Raw genomic sequence first — 16,709 nt, 5'->3', positions numbered from 1 at the left:
AATAAATAAATTTTTTTTTTTTAATATTTTAGTTATTTCCCCTGATTTCACCCTTTGTGATTAAATTTCCTCTGAGCAGAAACCACACCTAACAAATAGGACACCAAAAGCAGCTGTTACTTGGCACACACATCAAAGAGACTATAACAGCTTTAACACATAGATTCTAGTTCCTGCTTTCAAATGTTTTTCTGCCTAGAAATGAAAGTTGAATGGAATTTTGACTGACAGAGCCTCAATGTCTCCGTTCTTAGAGAACAATTGCCTCATTTACCTCTAGAAACATGAGACTATTGTGGCAAAGGGAGTGCATTTCAGATGATACAGAGTGATGGCCATTTTTTATGTGTATGTTGGAACCACTGAGACATGTTCCTTTTGTTCCCTGTAGTAGATTTTCCAACACCAAAGACTGAGCTGGTGCAGAAGTTCCACGTGCAGTACTTGGGCATGCTACCTGTAGACAAACCAGTTGGTATGTGAAACATTTATGTCTTTGCACTTTGCAAGTGTTTGGGAGCTCATGGGAGGTGTTCATCCTCCTGGAAGGATAGCTCTACTGTTTTACCCCCTTTCCTTGTCTTGAATTAGGCCACTGCTCTAGCATGTGTTAACAAGATGGACACGTATTTCTTATTTATCCAGCATTCCAGAGACGTTTGATCCAGGGCTATAAAGGGCTCTGCTGTTCTCAGATGGGGCTTCCATCTCTGGGAAAAAAACTAAAAGCACCTGCTTTAGTTTTTGTCAACTGGTGGACTGGTAGGAAGGGCTGAGGGAGCCCTCATGCTTTCCTTTAAGGTGTGACCCAGAAAACAGTCTGGCAGTTCCTCAAAAGGTTAAACATAGAGTTACCATTTGATCCAGCAATTCTGCTCCTAGGCACTCAAGTGAAATGAAAACGTGTTAACACAAAAATTTATACATGAATGGTCACAGCAACATCATTCATAATAGTCAAAAAATGGAATCAACCCAAATGTCCAACTGATGAATGGATAAATAAAATGTGATACTGCCATACAAAGGAATTTCATTTGGCAATAAAAAAGAATGAAGTACTGACACAGGCTACAACATTGATGAACCTTGACAAGATTATGCTAAAAGAAAGAAGCCAGTCACAGAGAACCACATATTCTATGATTCCATTTGTGTGAAATATCCAGAATAGGCAGATCTCTAGAGATAGAAATTAAGTAAATGATTGCCTAAGGATAAGGGGCTGGGAGGAAGTGGTATATCCTCAAAGATAGAGCAGTTTTAGTGGGGGAGTGATAAAAAGTTTCTAAAATTGATTGTGGTGATGGTTGCACAACTTAATGAATTTAAAACCATTGAATTATATACTTCATTTTTATTTTTTATTTTTTTATTTTTTCAGGCGAGGCAACCCTTGTTTGACCTCACAGATTGCAAGGACCTTGGCAGCTTACAATCCCTTATTTTTTATTTTTTATGCCTACAGCACCTGGTCTTCCTAGGTGGTCTCCCATCCAAGTACTAACAGGCCTGACCCTGCTTAGTTTCTGAGATCAGAAGGGATTGGGCTTGTTAAGGGTAGCATGGCCATAGAAAAATTATATACTTTAAATGAGTAAACTGCATATTATGTGAATTATATTTCAATAAAGTTGTTATCCCATCCCCCTAAAAAGCATCTGTGGGAACATCCAGCAAAAGTGCCTCAGTGAATAGCACATACAACTCTTATAAAGGTGCCACCCACACTTGGCCTTATTTAAGTAACAAAGTACGATGAAGGAAGATTGGGGTATTCTGGTGGATGCTGGCTTCTGTTGTGTCCCCTTTTCTAAGGCTCCATGCTTAGAAAGGAGTAGCATTTGCTTGAGTACTATTTCTACACTTGCATCTGAGGAACCTTTGGAGAGAAAGGAGTACTATGGTCCAATTAGATAGGATATCACACACTAAATCTCTGGAACTTCTCATGACCCTTCTTTCTCTAAAAGCTAGCATTTCTTTTAAGCAAAATGCAAAGAATGAAATGTCTTCTGGGGCTATTAAAAAAAAAAAAAGATCAGTTTGGACCCACATTTGAAAGTGGTAAATAGCTTTAGGACTTTTACAATTATCCCTTCTATCCACAGGAATAGATACCCTGAACAATGCCATAGAAAGTCTTATGACCTCATCCAACAAGGAGGATTGGCCATCAGTGAACATGAACGTGGCGGATGCTACTGTGACTGTCATCAGTGAAAAGGTAAGAAGAACCATAGATGTAGTTGGTCTTTCTGGGTCACAGTGAGGTTTTGGATAGAGTAATCTTCCATGAAACTTAGATACATATTTATATCCATGGCTTGACCTCTGGAGAGTTCTGCTTGCTTGTGCTTAAAATAGCCTACATTAAAAAAAAAGATTTTGCCCTTTGTGCCTGGATCTTTGCACACCTTTGCTTTCCTCTGAACTCAGAAGCTTCTATTCTGATGCTCCTGATTATTCTTCTTCATGTGCCCAAGAGATTGAGGTCATTTGCTGGAGATGACTATGACACCAGCAGTGACTAATGGTTTGGTTTCCTGGCCAGTCACTCTCTGGGCTCCAGTATTGACTGGGCTCTGTTGTCTGGGAGTGGGGCACAGGAGATGCTTCTGTGATGGAAGTTCTTGTGGTTTGGTAGTAGTAGGGTCCATTGGTCATCTTGAGAGGGCAGCATTAGCATCAACTCAAGTTATCCCAATTTTGTGGTTGAGGAAACTGAGACACAAAGAGGTTAAGTAACTACCCAACGTCACAGATCTAGAAGTAGCAGGGTCAGGATTTGAATGCAGGCAGTCTGGCTCCAGACCCTATCACTTTCTACCTCTGTACAGCACCTGTCATAGACCACAAGTCCTTGGTCTGCACTTCTGTGTACTAGCAGGGCACCTTCAAGCCCAATTTGCCTTCTAAAGAAAAATAAGACACTCACTGACCCTGTTTGCCACTACATGTCACACCCTTTTCTACCTCCGTCTTTGCAAGTGCTACTCCTCTGTGCTCCACCTTTTTGTCTTACCCAGATTTCAACCTTAAACATCATTTCTCCCCAGAAAACTTCCTGTTCTCTTGACATTAGCTTAATTTACCTGTTAATCCTATAGCACCTGAGTGAATACTTAATAAGCCAAGATGATAATGGCCCCAAAGTTGCCATGCTAGATGTGTTTACTAATTTAAAAAACCCACATGATTGCTGTAAATGACGTGTTCATGAGAATGAATTCCGAACTGTTCTTTACACTGCATCATATGGATTCCTGTAAAGAAAAAAAATGATTTGGCAACTTTTTGTTTTACATGGTTTTAGATGAAATATGATTCAGTGTGACGTGTAGCTTGGGAAGAGGAAGTGGATGAAGAGAGACCCCTTGGCTCCTTTCCTCTGAACACTCTGCTGTTTCTAGTGGGTTCATCTGGCGAATGGGTTTCGAGCCACTAAGGGTCCTAGGTGGGCAAGACATAAGAAGTTAACATGACATTGTCCTACCCTGGTGAACTAACAAGTGTGGAGCATAGTGGACAGAGAACAGAACACACATCGTGGCTGCATTTTGGTTCAGAGCAAGATTAAATGCCGAAATGAGACACCTTCAGCAGTGATGGTCTCTCTGGTCACTCGTAGAAACTTGCCTTTCTAGAATCATACAAGTCCTTCCTAAATTCAGTCTGTCTATCCACTTTTTCATACCAGTTTCTATAGGCGGCCACTCTAAGTTTGATGCTATGATTTAAGGTCCAGACGTGTTTGTGACCATTGCCTGGCATCCCAGAGAGTGGACTGCTGAACAGTGTGTTTTGCAGAGTGAAGAGGAAGTCTTAGTGGAGTGTCGTGTGCGGTTCCTGTCCTTCATGGGCGTCGGGAAGGATGTCCATACATTTGCCTTCATCATGGACACTGGGAACCAGCGCTTTGAGTGCCACGTTTTCTGGTGCGAGCCTAACGCCGGAAACGTGTCTGAGGCGGTGCAGGCCGCCTGCATGGTGAGTAGTCTCACTGTGGGGAGCTGTTCCACCCTCACACCTCTGCTTATGTTGTATGTGCCGTAAATCAGAGCAGAACTACTACTCATTTAAAAGAAGAAAAGTCTAATCTTCAAAGAAATGCTTTACCATATAACACTCTCATTCCTGTGAATAGATCAATACAATTAGCAGTCTCCCATCTCAAGAGGCGAGGACACCTGCAAGGGACAGGGCTGGATGGAGCGGGGCCAAATTCTGTCAAGACTTTAGTAATGATGAAAACCACAAATCTGAGGATTCTCAACTCTTGGTCCCTAATTAACTTCAGGATGTGATGAGGAAATATTGATCATGCATGAGTTGGTGCTAATTGGAACCAACTCAATATTTTTTTAAAATGTAGTGTACTGAATGATTTTTATTTCAGATAGTTGGTTGATGTGCATTGTTCTTACATATTTTATTTACTTTGTATCTGTGAACTCAATCCTTCCAACAACCCTGTTAGATAGTTCTGTTTTCTTTAGCGAAAAACAGAGGCTCAGAGGAAAGAACAGCTCCACGGCACAGAGTTGGTAAGTGAGAGAGTCTGCATTCAACCCAACATTTTCTGGGTGACAAAGCCAGTGCTCTTTGCATCACATATATGATTTCAAACAAACAAAAATATTTTGTCATTCCACAAATATTCTTTGAGCACCAATGATGCTGGGCACTGAAAAAGTTCTGGTAAAAATGAGGGAAGTGTATGAATGTAGGCATCAAATCTTGATTCGTGGCATATTCTAGCAACAGCAGGTTGGGTTGGTAGAACTAAGTGGTAGGGGATGAGATCCATATCATGAAAGGCATGTAATGTCATGCCAAGGTGCTTATCTTCAGCAAAAACTGTTAATCAGGAGAGTGAATTGATCCTATTAGGTTTTAAAAGTATATTCCAAAACAAAAGAAAAAACGTGGAGAATGAGTTGAAAGGTTAGGGCTGAGGTGGAGAGATCAGCCAGGAGGCCTAGTTACTGGTCCAAGTGAGAGTTGCAGAGCTTCTAAACCAGGAGAGTGGGAGTGGGAATAAATAGGAGCAGATGATTTGAGAGAATTTGTAAAGAATCGCCTGGCCAGTGAATGAGGAATGCTAAATTTTGAAGCACCTGTGCTTCATTTAATTCAGTCCACCATTTATAGCCTGGAATCTGGGAAGTTCAAGTAAGACTTAGGTATGATCTTTGCATTATAGAGTTCAAGTATATGGCGGAGACACATAAACCAAAACTTGGTTAGAATAGGAAGTGTTATAACTAAAAGCGTAAGACTGCACTGGATTGAGAAGTGACTGGGATGAAAAAGAAGTGAATCACACACAAAGTCTGATAGTGAAGGATAGCTTGAAGCACAACATTGAGTGGTTTGCTCATTTGAGATTTTTGCATTTTTTAGACTGAGGGAATGAGCCAGTAAAGCCAGATTGAAATGGGGTCATATATATAGTTGGGTATGGTCTTAGTGATAGATTAAGAGCCTGGAGGAGAGGATTGGCCTGCTAATTGGATTAGAATGACTTGGAGACTGGCCACAAGATGCCAAGAATCCAAGAATAGATGGAGTTCAGAGAAACTGAAGGAGTTCTGTGGTTTTACACACAATATAATGCTAGGTTAAGAATAGGGGAAAAGATAAGGTGGATGGCAGATGGCAAAGGGTGGGGAATGAGAAAAGAAAGCTGATTGACTTTTATCATAAGAGACATCTTTGAAATGAAGAAAGAGGAAGGGGCAGGGAAGGGAAGACCTGGTGGTTTGCACTCCTTATCTGGCTTTATTCTTCCCACACTCTTCTGTTAGAGGTACAGTTTCCCCTGGTTCTGTGGAGCCAGAATTCTAACTCGAAAATGACTGTGTGTAAAGGAGCAGGGCCAGGTAGAGGGGAGGAGGGGTGGAAGAGGAGTCATGATAAACCTCCTGATCAGGTGTGTAGGAAGTTGAGATTGGATGAAGGGACTATGTAAAGAAAACAGAAAATGGGAGAGTTCAGTCAACCAAAAATGGAGGATGACTAAGTATTTCATGAAATTGAAAAGGATCATAACAGATGGTTTTAGTCGTAAAATGAATGGCTTTCAGCCTTAATTATACATTTTAAATGCTAACGACAACTAAATGATTAGCTTTATCACTGATTACAGTTAGTTTTCTGATTCCCAGACCCATTTTTTTTCTCAAAGAAATTTGTACTCATGTGCTTACTATTTTAATTGTATTAAGGCAATTAGCTGAAGTGACTCAGCCAATCCTGTATAAGGCATGCTAATAAAATCAGACCTTTCTTTACACTCTGAATCCAGCCTTTCTAACTCAGGTTTCCTCTTGATTCACATCTGTATGATACTCCATCTGAAATATCTGCATGAATTTATACTGTCTGAAATATCTATGGCGAAAACACATTCTTTTAAATCTACTTAATTTTTAGGCATAGTTTGCAACTGTGTGGTAGAGGCCTAACTGAAGATACTTTGGTAAAATTTAGAGTAAGACAGAGGGATCTTTAACGAAGTTCATGAAGTGCAGCTTTGACTCAGACTGGACATACAAGATTAGCATTAGAAATTCCCAGTCCAGTGTGCCACAGTGCTACAACTGCCCATTTATAACTGTGCTTTAGAAGTATGTGGACTGGGATGCGATGCAGACCTACCAAGATACCTTACACAGAGGAGGCATGTGATAAAATGTTTTTCGTATGGTTGAGTTGGAAGGGGCTCGTTTTGTGGCCTGGAGGCTATGACAGAGTATTGTGACCCAGAGTCTTGCTGTAGATGGTTTATGCTTCTCAGAGAAAATACTGGCCTATTTCACAGCTGTCCTAAGGAACCTACTAATATTTAAGTAGATTTTTAAAAATCAGCCATGGAATTATTTTAAAGTGCTTGGATTAGAAAGACATTTGATAAATTTTAACCTTTTAATCTAATTTTGAAGAATTACTTATCATTGCATTAATACAAAAGCAGGTAGAGTGTGCTATATTACTGAAGCATAGAAACTGTCCGTGATACCAGTGCTAATGGGTTTTTTAAAATTAATCTATTAAGATTTAGACTTGTATATAAAATGTGTCATAAGATCTGTTAGGATGTCAGTCTTTTTTAAAGCAAGAACTCGGGAAGGGAACAAACATCTTTCTAGGCCTGGTTTAGGCATGCTATTTCTTAGTCATAAAAGTCCCATTCATCAGCCATTTTACAATGGAAGAAATTGAGGCTCAGATTTAATAACTTGGAGACATAAAATTCGTAAGTGATAGAGCCTAAATTCAAACTGTGCCCTTCTACCATGCTGTCTCTCAATTAGCCATGAGCACGTACCTCTCAGACATGTCTCTGAGAAAAATTTAATCAATACCATCTCTTCCCATCCTTTTTCCTTTCATTAGTCCTTTGTCTATGAGGTATATGAATTGTAGCCTATCAATATAGAAGACAAGTAGAGGGTGGAGATAGATGGAAGAAAAAAAAGATGGCAAAAGCCAGAACACCTTTGTCAAGCCTAATGATCTCTTAAGAGAATTTAAAACACTCCACTTTAAGAAAAAAAATAATAAACTCTTGGATTCATTTTTAGAAGCTAAGTTGTCAACTTCTGGGAGTCAATGTATTGGTGATGAATTAAAATCACATAAAACAAGGGATGATACGTTATTAACAACCATAAAATGTGTTTTTTTATTTCAGTTACGATACCAGAAGTGCTTGGTAGCCAGGCCACCTTCCCAGAAAGTTCGACCACCTCCTCCGCCAGCAGACTCAGTGACCAGAAGAGTCACAACCAATGTAAAACGAGGGGTCTTATCCCTCATTGACACTTTAAAACAGAAACGCCCTGTCACAGAAACGCCTTAGCTGCATATGTTAAGGGATTCTGTAATATTTACCTGAAGATTGAATAGCTACACTAAAGATGAACTGATATCTGACCTTCCATTCAGTTGCTGATGCTTTGTCTTCAGAGAAATTATCCTTAACCAAACAGTGTTAGACAAGCATGTTCTCTCGTCTTGCCACCATCATGTGATATGAAAAGAAGCATGACATATTTTGCTGTCAGTAAATTACATCATGAGCAGTGGAAGGTCTTATTGTAAATATCGTGAACATTACTTCACACACACAGAGAAGAATGTGGCCACACCCCTCCTAATGAACTAATGCTGAGTCCTTGGAGTGAATGACACCTGAATTAGTTTCACTGTCTCCTTGACTGGACCTGTCACAAGCAACTTTTAAGTCCTACAGCACTCGCCCTCTTTTCCACATTGGAGTAGATACTGTATACCAGATACCATTGAAATGCTGTAGAAATAGGATGATGAGTTTTTTAGTTGTTCATAAAATTGAACCTTTTGGTTGACAAAATTGGCTATTGGCATCAGTATAGAAACCAACTGGCAGCTTTCTTTGAGCTCTTGGATACATGGACACCATTTCATGTCTATAGCTGTTTATGGGATGTTGGATAAAAAGTGAAACTTCATAATTGAAAAGCCAAATTTCAGAAATTAAAATCAAACAAAAGTAGCCTTTCTTTTCAGATAGTTTTCAAACTCATTATTTAGAGAAAGAAAGAGAGTAACAAAATCATAATGCATTTCAGGTGGGACGTAGTCAAACTTCTGCCTTATATTATACAGTGCAGCTAGAGAATTATCGTTCACTATAGCCATTCTCTACATAAACATTAAAATGAAATAGTCCTCATAAGCCTTTCATCCTTAGTTTGATAATTAGCCAGTATGCATTTTGGAATCGAGAAAATGTCATTTATATTTTAGATCTTCACCACCATGTTATTTTGTTAGTCTACCTCCTAAACATTCTGCTAGGATTCTACATCTAGTTTAATCTTACACTAATGCTTTTTTGCCCAGAAAGATGTCTGTCCATCATGTACCGTCCATGGCCACAAATTACATTAAATTGAACCTTCCTTGAATTTATGTATTTGATATTGGAATTTGTTGGACTCTACTTGGTATATTTTTAAATTTATATTTTTTCCATTTTACGTTCAAGATTTAAAAATTTCCTATCAGCAAAATATGCATAAGAACAATGGACTATTTAACAAATTTCCCCCAAAATAGCACTTTCCTGTTTCTTTCTCTGTAGATAAGAAACTTAGCTGTAAAGATTCTGATTTATACCCTTGTTGACATTATTTTAAAAAGAATTTGCTAAGGAGATCAATCTAAACATCAGTCTTGTTTACTTTTTAATGTCAAAATTAACATTTTACAATATCCAATAATAAAAGTTAACTGCTTTATCCACTGCTATGTACTTGTCATATGGTTTCCACATTCTTATCACATTTGAGCCTTATAAGGTAGAGAAGGTACTAAACACATTTGAGAAATAAAAATATGAAGTACCAAGAGGCTCAGACACCTAGCCTAAGATGTCACAAAACAGTGAGAAAACCAGGACTAGGCCCCACACTTCCCAACTCCCAGTTATCAGTTATGCTGTTTGCATACCAATCAGAAAGTCTCTCCAAAATTACTCTGGGCATAGCCAGGTATTTTTAAGAAATCTCTATGTAAGTAGAGAAATATGTTCAAATTACTCACGCAGTGGTGTGAATTATAAACCCTTGCCTTCTCTCAGTCCGGGACTGTTTTTCTGCAGTGTGCCTCAAACATGTTGTAGGGGACAGGATTTTACATGCAGTACAGCCTGTTCAACTCAACCAAATTTTCCAGAGATGATGTTACATGTGGTAGAAATGTTTCTAATTCATGATACTCGACCACCAGAGAACATGATGGAATGAGTAGGTGGCCTCCTGACTCTGTTCCCTCTCAGAATTATAGAATTGTTGCTAGCACTCTCATGTTATAACAAAAAAGATGCCACTCTTGAAATGAGTTATACTTTTCACCAGCCTATGTACTTCTATCTGAAGTAACCAATGCCATCTTAAGAAATTACTGCATTTAGAAAATCCTTACTGTGCCCTTTGAAAGCTATTCAAAATTCAGTCATGATCATCGTTCACCTTGATCACCACAGTGAAATGTTTTAGTTTAATAAACCAAAATTATGAATAATCCATTTTTATATCGGAAATGTCTACTAAAATCCCATTCACTTTTAAGGCTTATGTTTGTTTTCAGGATCAAGAATACTGAGCTAGCTTTAAGTCGCAAACTGATTTATATATGCAATTAAAGGACACATTAAGATGAATGATAGACTTTAAATATTGAAAACTTTACTGCAGATACTTTGTTTTGAAGATAGCTTTGCATACTAAATGCGATTAATTTTGTAAATTAATTATGTTAAACAGTGTATCCAGACACTTTCTGCCATGGCCAAAAAGTATGTATGAAAATGTGTGTATTTTTCTGTGAAAGAATGCCAGTGTTTTACCTGATATTGTAGTGGCACTTCAGTTATCTATGCATTCTTTATATCTGTGATTTGGTAAATGGGCAGCCATGTTCACTATGCCTTGTATGTCTTATCATTTTTTAATTAACCTGTTAAATACAGCTTAAAATATTTTTATTTTATTTATTCTATTTTTACTGAAATACACTGCATTATTGTGTTAATGTATTATCTTTACTGGATATTTTCTCACAATGTATCCAGGTCTAAGTAATCTCAGTGAACTATACATTGCCTAAAAGGTGGTTTTATAATGATTTGTAGTCACATTTTTATTGGAATATGTAGAAGAAAAGGCAAAATGCTTGAAGTTTCTTTTATTTTTTAAAAGCAGCCAGATAGACACAACTTGCCACCTCCTATATGTGCTCCTTGGCAGCATCAAGGGGAATGGCCAACATGACTATGGCTTAAGTTTTTACTTTGCAAACTAAAGCACTGCTTGGTGCTTCATTTTTATATCCTTCACAACACATGTAATCTCATCTAAAAGACAAATCCCCAGGCCCTTTGTTTCCAACCATAGCTAATTAGGACCATTGTTTTTTGTTTGTGTCTGTCTTACTGCATGAAGGGACATTAGACTCATTTCCATTAAAATAAGTTCTTGACGATAAACTGTTGGCACTGCTACTTTTTTAAAAACCTACCTTATGATTTTATGATGGACATTGGTAAGACAATTCTACAGAAAGTCATTTACTAAAGCCCTAAATCTTTCCTCCTTGTATGACGTTCATTTCATAAGCATCACAACACAAATAGAAGATTTCATAAACAACATGAAAAATATTTCCCTGACATCAGCAGTTTAACTAGTAAAACCATTCGCTCTCTAATTGACAAGCTTACTTAACCTAATATACAGCTAACGTGTGTTATACAGCCAGTAAAATGAAGTTTATTTCAGCTTCAGGGAAGATACTGCTCATACTTTATCAATAAGAGCACTCCAAAGCAGCTTGTTTATCCTGAAAGAACATTTGGTTTTGCTTTCTGCCCCCTTTGCTGTTGACCACTTTTACACATTTAAATGTAATATGTTGTAAGAATAAACTTAGCTGCATAAAGTGTTTGGCTCTTTTATCTGACATCTCAGTCATATATATCCAGGAATAGAAATATAAGTTTACTGTCTCCACACTAGTCATTTTATTTTCAAATTATCCTTACCTCAAATTAAAAATGATTTTAGTAATATAAGATTCTACTTTGATTAGTTATTACCTATTTCCACCTGGTAAGAACTAGAAAGTAAATTTTGAGTAATTTTCACACTGTCTTTATTTGGTGATCAGGAAGGACAGCTGGCATCGTGGCCACAAGCTTCTTTAGTCACCAACTTGAGGCTTGTATAAGCAGTCTTTCTAATTTTAAGATAGTCTATCTTTGATTTCCTTTAAGAACCTGACATCAAAGGATGAAGAATAGAGTTGTACAGGCACAAAATCCCAAATCAAAGATAGCTAGAAAAATCAGTTGAATCTGGTTTAGTTTAACTGTTAGATATGTGGAAGAAGATAAATAGAATTTAAAGTATGTACCCATTTTTTGCTCATCTTGCATTTCCCCTGGTAGTTTATCTCTTCTATCAAAGGCAGTTACTCTCAAGGAGCAAAATTTCATTTTGGTTTCAGGTATTACTTAGTGGTAACTTCAAATAAAAATCTGAATTTGCTCTTAGAGTATCTAAATACCAATAATTACATTTCTTAAGATTTTTTGCAACACTTAAGAAGCTCAAGAAAATGTCAATGTCATCAATATTCTCCTTCACTGGAATTCTCACACAGTTTTTATCCCAAGTACTTTTTACTCTACCGAAGTATTTAAATAATTGATCATGTCACTCTTAGAAGATTCTCAAAACTGCAGGATTAATTAATGAATGGTTTCAGAATCTCCATGTACTTCTAAAGAGAAAAATCATTTAGTGTCAGGATACACGTTATGAGATAACAAATATAAGTGGCTAAAGCATGAATCACATGCTGCTATAGAGAGCTGAAAAATACCCTGAACACTTTCATAATAGTGAGTTTTCTATCACAAAAAATTAAAATCTCGGGCCTGCTAATTTTGGACAATGGAGTACTTTTCAGTCTGGGACAGGGGGAAGGAGGTAGGAAAAAGATAAAGGATTCCTGGGATAAGATACCAGCTCTTTACTGAACAAAGTTCAACTGCACTGGCCCCCCAGAGGCATGCAATATCTAAGCCAGATAGGAGGAGTAAGAGGATGAAACACTATAACTTTAGAGCAAAGAAATACATAGCTTTTGATTTTTGAAATCGGTAAAATAAGCTTAGCATTCAAAATATTTCTGTATATTTTAAGCCATAATTTACATATGAGAATTCTTTTGGGATTTAAAATATAATAAGCCTGGCTCAAGTATAAAAAGTTGTTTCCTTCACTGACACAGTTTACTCATAAATGTAAATCCTTAGCTAAAGTAAAAATTTATTACTACTAAGTGATATTCACCATTTTTTATCCTCACTTAAAGTGAGAAAATAAAGAATAGAATATTAGAGCTGAAATAGACCTAAACATTCATCATGAAGAGGATAATATTCTACTAAAATCATGCCACTTGAATTGGACATTTAGGAATTTATATAACATTGTTCGACACAACTGGATTCTGAATATAGAGCTTTAAATTCGAACTTTATGAATGTGCCTATGTATATTTTTTGAACAATATGATTTATAGTCATAACTTACTCAATTTAATGTCAAGCAATTTCTTTCGCCATGATGAAAAAAAGATCAATAGACCCAGAAATGATAATCATACCAATTTTTGGTAGGCAATTGATAATACATGCAAGATGAATTGACTTTTAATATAATTAACATAGTGCTATAATATATTTTAATCGTGCATCAGAAATGATTTACCAAATTTGATTACTGTGTGCCATTTGAAATGATTTATAGATTTCAGCATTTGACCTGATCTTTGAATAAAATCAGAAATTTTGCCTCTTCCTCAGAATTATTACTATTTAGATGGAAATTTGCTTACAGTCACTTTTTTTACAACAGTATTTGGCATAAACAGAAGGGAGAGCTGATAATGTTCGATCTGCTCAGGATCCTGGAAGCTTTTCCAAGGAGAAACAGTTTTCACTCTGTAAATGGACATTTGAACTACCTATACCTGGAACTTTGGAACTTCTCATTCTTCTTACTCATACTCAACTTCAACCACATTATAAAACTCATATCATCCCCTGCTTAAAGAATATTTTGATATTTAAGAAAAAAATGAACCTCAGTAGTGACAAAATGTTAAACGACAACTAACTAGACTCAGTGCGAGACGGTCAGCCTCTTCCATATCTATGCTTTCTAATAAATTGCCTCACAAATTAAGTTTGAAAAAAAGCCTGTTACAAGGTAGACGGTGTTTCCCTTCAGGAAAAGTTGTCGCAGCTTTCTTTTAAAAGTGGTGTCCTAAGTCCACACTGAAAGAGTGAGACAAGTTCTAACAGCTGACACTGAGTCTACAAGTGGACATTCTACAACAGATTAGCCCTCAGTTGTTGAAATCTCTGAATTTTGCTTTGCTTACCCACCTACATTATTGTTTTCACTTGTCTTAATTCTCTTGAAGGTAATACAACATTTAGAAGGTACTAAGTGACCAAAAAGATTAGTTACTTGTGTAGCGATGTCTAACCTTCAGAGAAATGTCAGACTTTGAAAAAAAGCCAATTGCTCTTGACCCCTGTAAAAAAACAAGACAGTCAAAGCCATGGTCGAGGACGTCTGAGTAGGGAAGAAGGTAAATTTTCTTTAGGCTTTTCCCCTTTTCTGGATACTGATGGTGTAGAAAGGTAGCTGGGCACAACAGTCTTGGGTCCAACCCAACGGTAGTAAAAATTTTGAGTTGGTATCTGAGGTCTGATCCCTTGGGGATTTGAAAATGGCAACATTACTGGAGGCAAAACAATCTCTACAGGTTTCAGTACAACCATTTTGTCCTCTGGACGAGGTCTTACGAAGTTTGCTTGGCGTTGGTGGGGTCTGGAGGGAGATGTGTTCTTCATAAACGTAGGCACTAAAGGATTGGTAACAGGCTTGCTGGGTTTTCTGACCTGTGAGGAACAAGCCACTTGAATTGTATTTTTCGGTGGAGCAGATGTTTTTGTTGTTGATGTCTCTAACCGATTAGCCTTTGCATCCGTTTCTCGACTCAGGAACTCAGCAATTTTCATTTGAATGCCATTACTATCAGTAGTGGAAGCTTTTGGCAATGATGTTTTTGATTTTTTCTTCTTCTTTTCTCGTTTTGAAGATTTACCCAACTCAATCCCATCCAGTAGACCCTTTGCTGCAGCACGGGCCAAAACATCTTTCACAGACACTGTCTCAGAAGGGTCTCGCTACAATTAAAGAAGCAGTTACTAAATGTGGGAGTTAACTATTAGTGTGTATATTACAAATATTTTTCAATGTTAAATACTGATACAGCAAAAATAAAAGTATATGATACTAAAAGAAATGGATGGGTTTTAGGCCTTAGTCCCTAATATATCTCATAAGCCTCAGCAAATGACTTTTTCTGTACTTCCCCATTTATGAACCTGACAGAAAAAAATTACAGCTTATTTCTTACATGTGAAAAATAAGAACTGGATGTTGAGAAAGTGCTTGTAAAGATGAGGATGGAAAGCAGGCAAGGGAGGAAAACTGAGAAGTATAAAGATAAAAATAGGAAATTTTTTTGCTACACAGTAATAATTTTTCCTGCCCATTAGTTATTTATAAAATAAGCACGCCATTATAAAATGTTCATAACATTCCTAGGTTCTTTTTATGAGGCTTTGTTGTTTCTTAATCACAAAGTATGATATACATTGGGATATTTTTTCCTTACCTCCCTTGTTAGAACAGAAAGAAAACAACCATTGGTAATTTCAGATGGTTCCATTCTGAAAAATTTATCAGTAGACAAATGTATTTCCTTTAAAGAGCACAGTGGAAGGACAGGAGGACTAAGCCTGCAGTAGATATGAGCAAACAGTTCATAGTTAGAATGGCTAATTTGCCAATCAAAGGAGACAGTAAACTGCAACAAATTTTCTTCTATGATGTTTAACCAATCACTTAAACAATAATTCCACATAAAGATAAAATGCTGAAGTAGTACAATACTATTATATTTTTAAACTCTAATATTTCATGTTAATTTGTAATTTATTCTACTTCCCAAGTCCTCCATCTTTAAACAACTATGTCAAGAATACCAACCTTTCAACAAATTAAAAACTCTTTTCCAAGTCATTAATATGTTAACAAAAAAATCTCCCATTATCAAAACAGGTAAATATACATAGTAATCACAAACGTACAACCCAAAATATCCTTTACTTCCATATGTTGTCAAAATATAAAAGGTAGGACTTCCTTCTTTTGGTTACTTTTTGCATAATTACAATATAAAAATTTGGCCTATCAGTTTTCCTCCCTTGCCTCCTGTTATGAATACATCTATCTATCACCTTTACTTAAGTCAAACTGTATCTTACGTAATAGATATAAGAATTAAAAGTTTAGATTATTCCATCAAGTAGTTCTGTTCTAATGATTGAGAGAATGTATTAGTTAATCATGAATATTAATAATAATATACTCTATAAGATTTTCTGCTTTGCCTAACCACAGAAATTTAACTCCCTGCTATCTTAACCACAAAGTATAATCAAATGCCAAAATAGAAAGTATAAAAGTTGTACTCAAATCGCAATAAAATGGAACAGTGTCACACCGCCTCTGAGTTGTGTAGTCGACTGTCTCCCACGCCGACGCCTTGCCCATCTTCAGGGCCCCCTGGATCCTGTCGTGGCTGGACCGCGGCAACGAAGGTTCGAGGAATCTGCCTGGAACGACTTAAGGAAGAAGATGAAGACGCGACTAGAAGTTCTCCTCAGGTCTGAGAGCTGTGTCCTAGTAGAATGTGCAACTTGTAAATACATTTGGGTAAACTGGCCGTTCCCTGGCGGTTAATTCGTACCAAGCGGGATTACGAACAGAGGCTCCGGATCTGATGGTATGTGCAGTAGGGACGTCATCACATTGAGTTCTTTACGAGAGTACTGTGTTTTGAAGTCCAGGAAATCTCTATCCATTCGAGACACTCAGTTTGAGATGGAAATGAAAGTCTTTGGAATGTCTGCGATCTGTACGAGAAGTGCAATAGCTGCTTTGCCGGTAATATTGAGAAGGACCGTAAGTCTGAATCTGCACTCAGAACGCTAAGTAGAAAGGGAAATG

The 16,709-nt window shown here is 37.2% G+C and overlaps 2 protein-coding genes and 1 pseudogene across 25 annotated transcripts in view; 1 reads left to right on the top strand and 2 right to left on the bottom strand.

The window, feature by feature from the left end:
* The window catches only part of APBB2 (amyloid beta precursor protein binding family B member 2), a 350,239-nt gene extending 338,749 nt beyond the window's left edge, over nucleotides 1-11,490 (top strand). For 11 of the 21 annotated variants that reach the window (XM_025040263.1, XM_025040261.1, XM_025040253.1 and 8 more), the window contains 5 exons: nucleotides 392-475; nucleotides 2,112-2,227; nucleotides 3,811-3,990; nucleotides 4,500-4,547; nucleotides 7,700-11,490. In XM_025040263.1, coding sequence (XP_024896031.1) covers nucleotides 392-475; nucleotides 2,112-2,227; nucleotides 3,811-3,990; nucleotides 4,500-4,547; nucleotides 7,700-7,867 — 596 coding nt within the window. In that variant the 3' untranslated portion in view covers nucleotides 7,868-11,490. The remainder of the gene's footprint in view (nucleotides 1-391; nucleotides 476-2,111; nucleotides 2,228-3,810; nucleotides 3,991-4,499; nucleotides 4,548-7,699) is intronic. The other 10 variants (XM_015597526.2, XM_015597523.2, XM_015597516.2 and 7 more) reach the window with 5 other exon arrangements.
* Nucleotides 1,460-1,577, bottom strand: LOC112471552 (annotated as a pseudogene).
* The window catches only part of NSUN7 (NOP2/Sun RNA methyltransferase family member 7), a 38,427-nt gene continuing 24,785 nt past the window's right edge, over nucleotides 3,068-16,709 (bottom strand). For 3 of the 4 annotated variants that reach the window (XM_025040265.1, XM_015597528.2, XM_006922455.3), the window contains 2 exons: nucleotides 15,313-15,436; nucleotides 11,687-14,818 (listed from right to left, as the gene is read on the bottom strand). In XM_025040265.1, coding sequence (XP_024896033.1) covers nucleotides 14,180-14,818; nucleotides 15,313-15,436 — 763 coding nt within the window. In that variant the 3' untranslated portion in view covers nucleotides 11,687-14,179. Of the gene's footprint in view, nucleotides 3,267-11,686; nucleotides 14,819-15,312; nucleotides 15,437-16,709 lie in introns of those variants that run through there. The other variant, XM_025040266.1, reaches the window with a different exon arrangement.

This window comes from Pteropus alecto, unplaced genomic scaffold (assembly GCF_000325575.1).
Source record: "Pteropus alecto unplaced genomic scaffold, ASM32557v1 scaffold57, whole genome shotgun sequence".
NCBI lineage: Eukaryota > Metazoa > Chordata > Mammalia > Chiroptera > Pteropodidae > Pteropus > Pteropus alecto.
The sequence above is the reverse complement of the archived record's forward strand: the minus strand, read 5'-3'. Positions and strand labels throughout refer to the sequence as shown.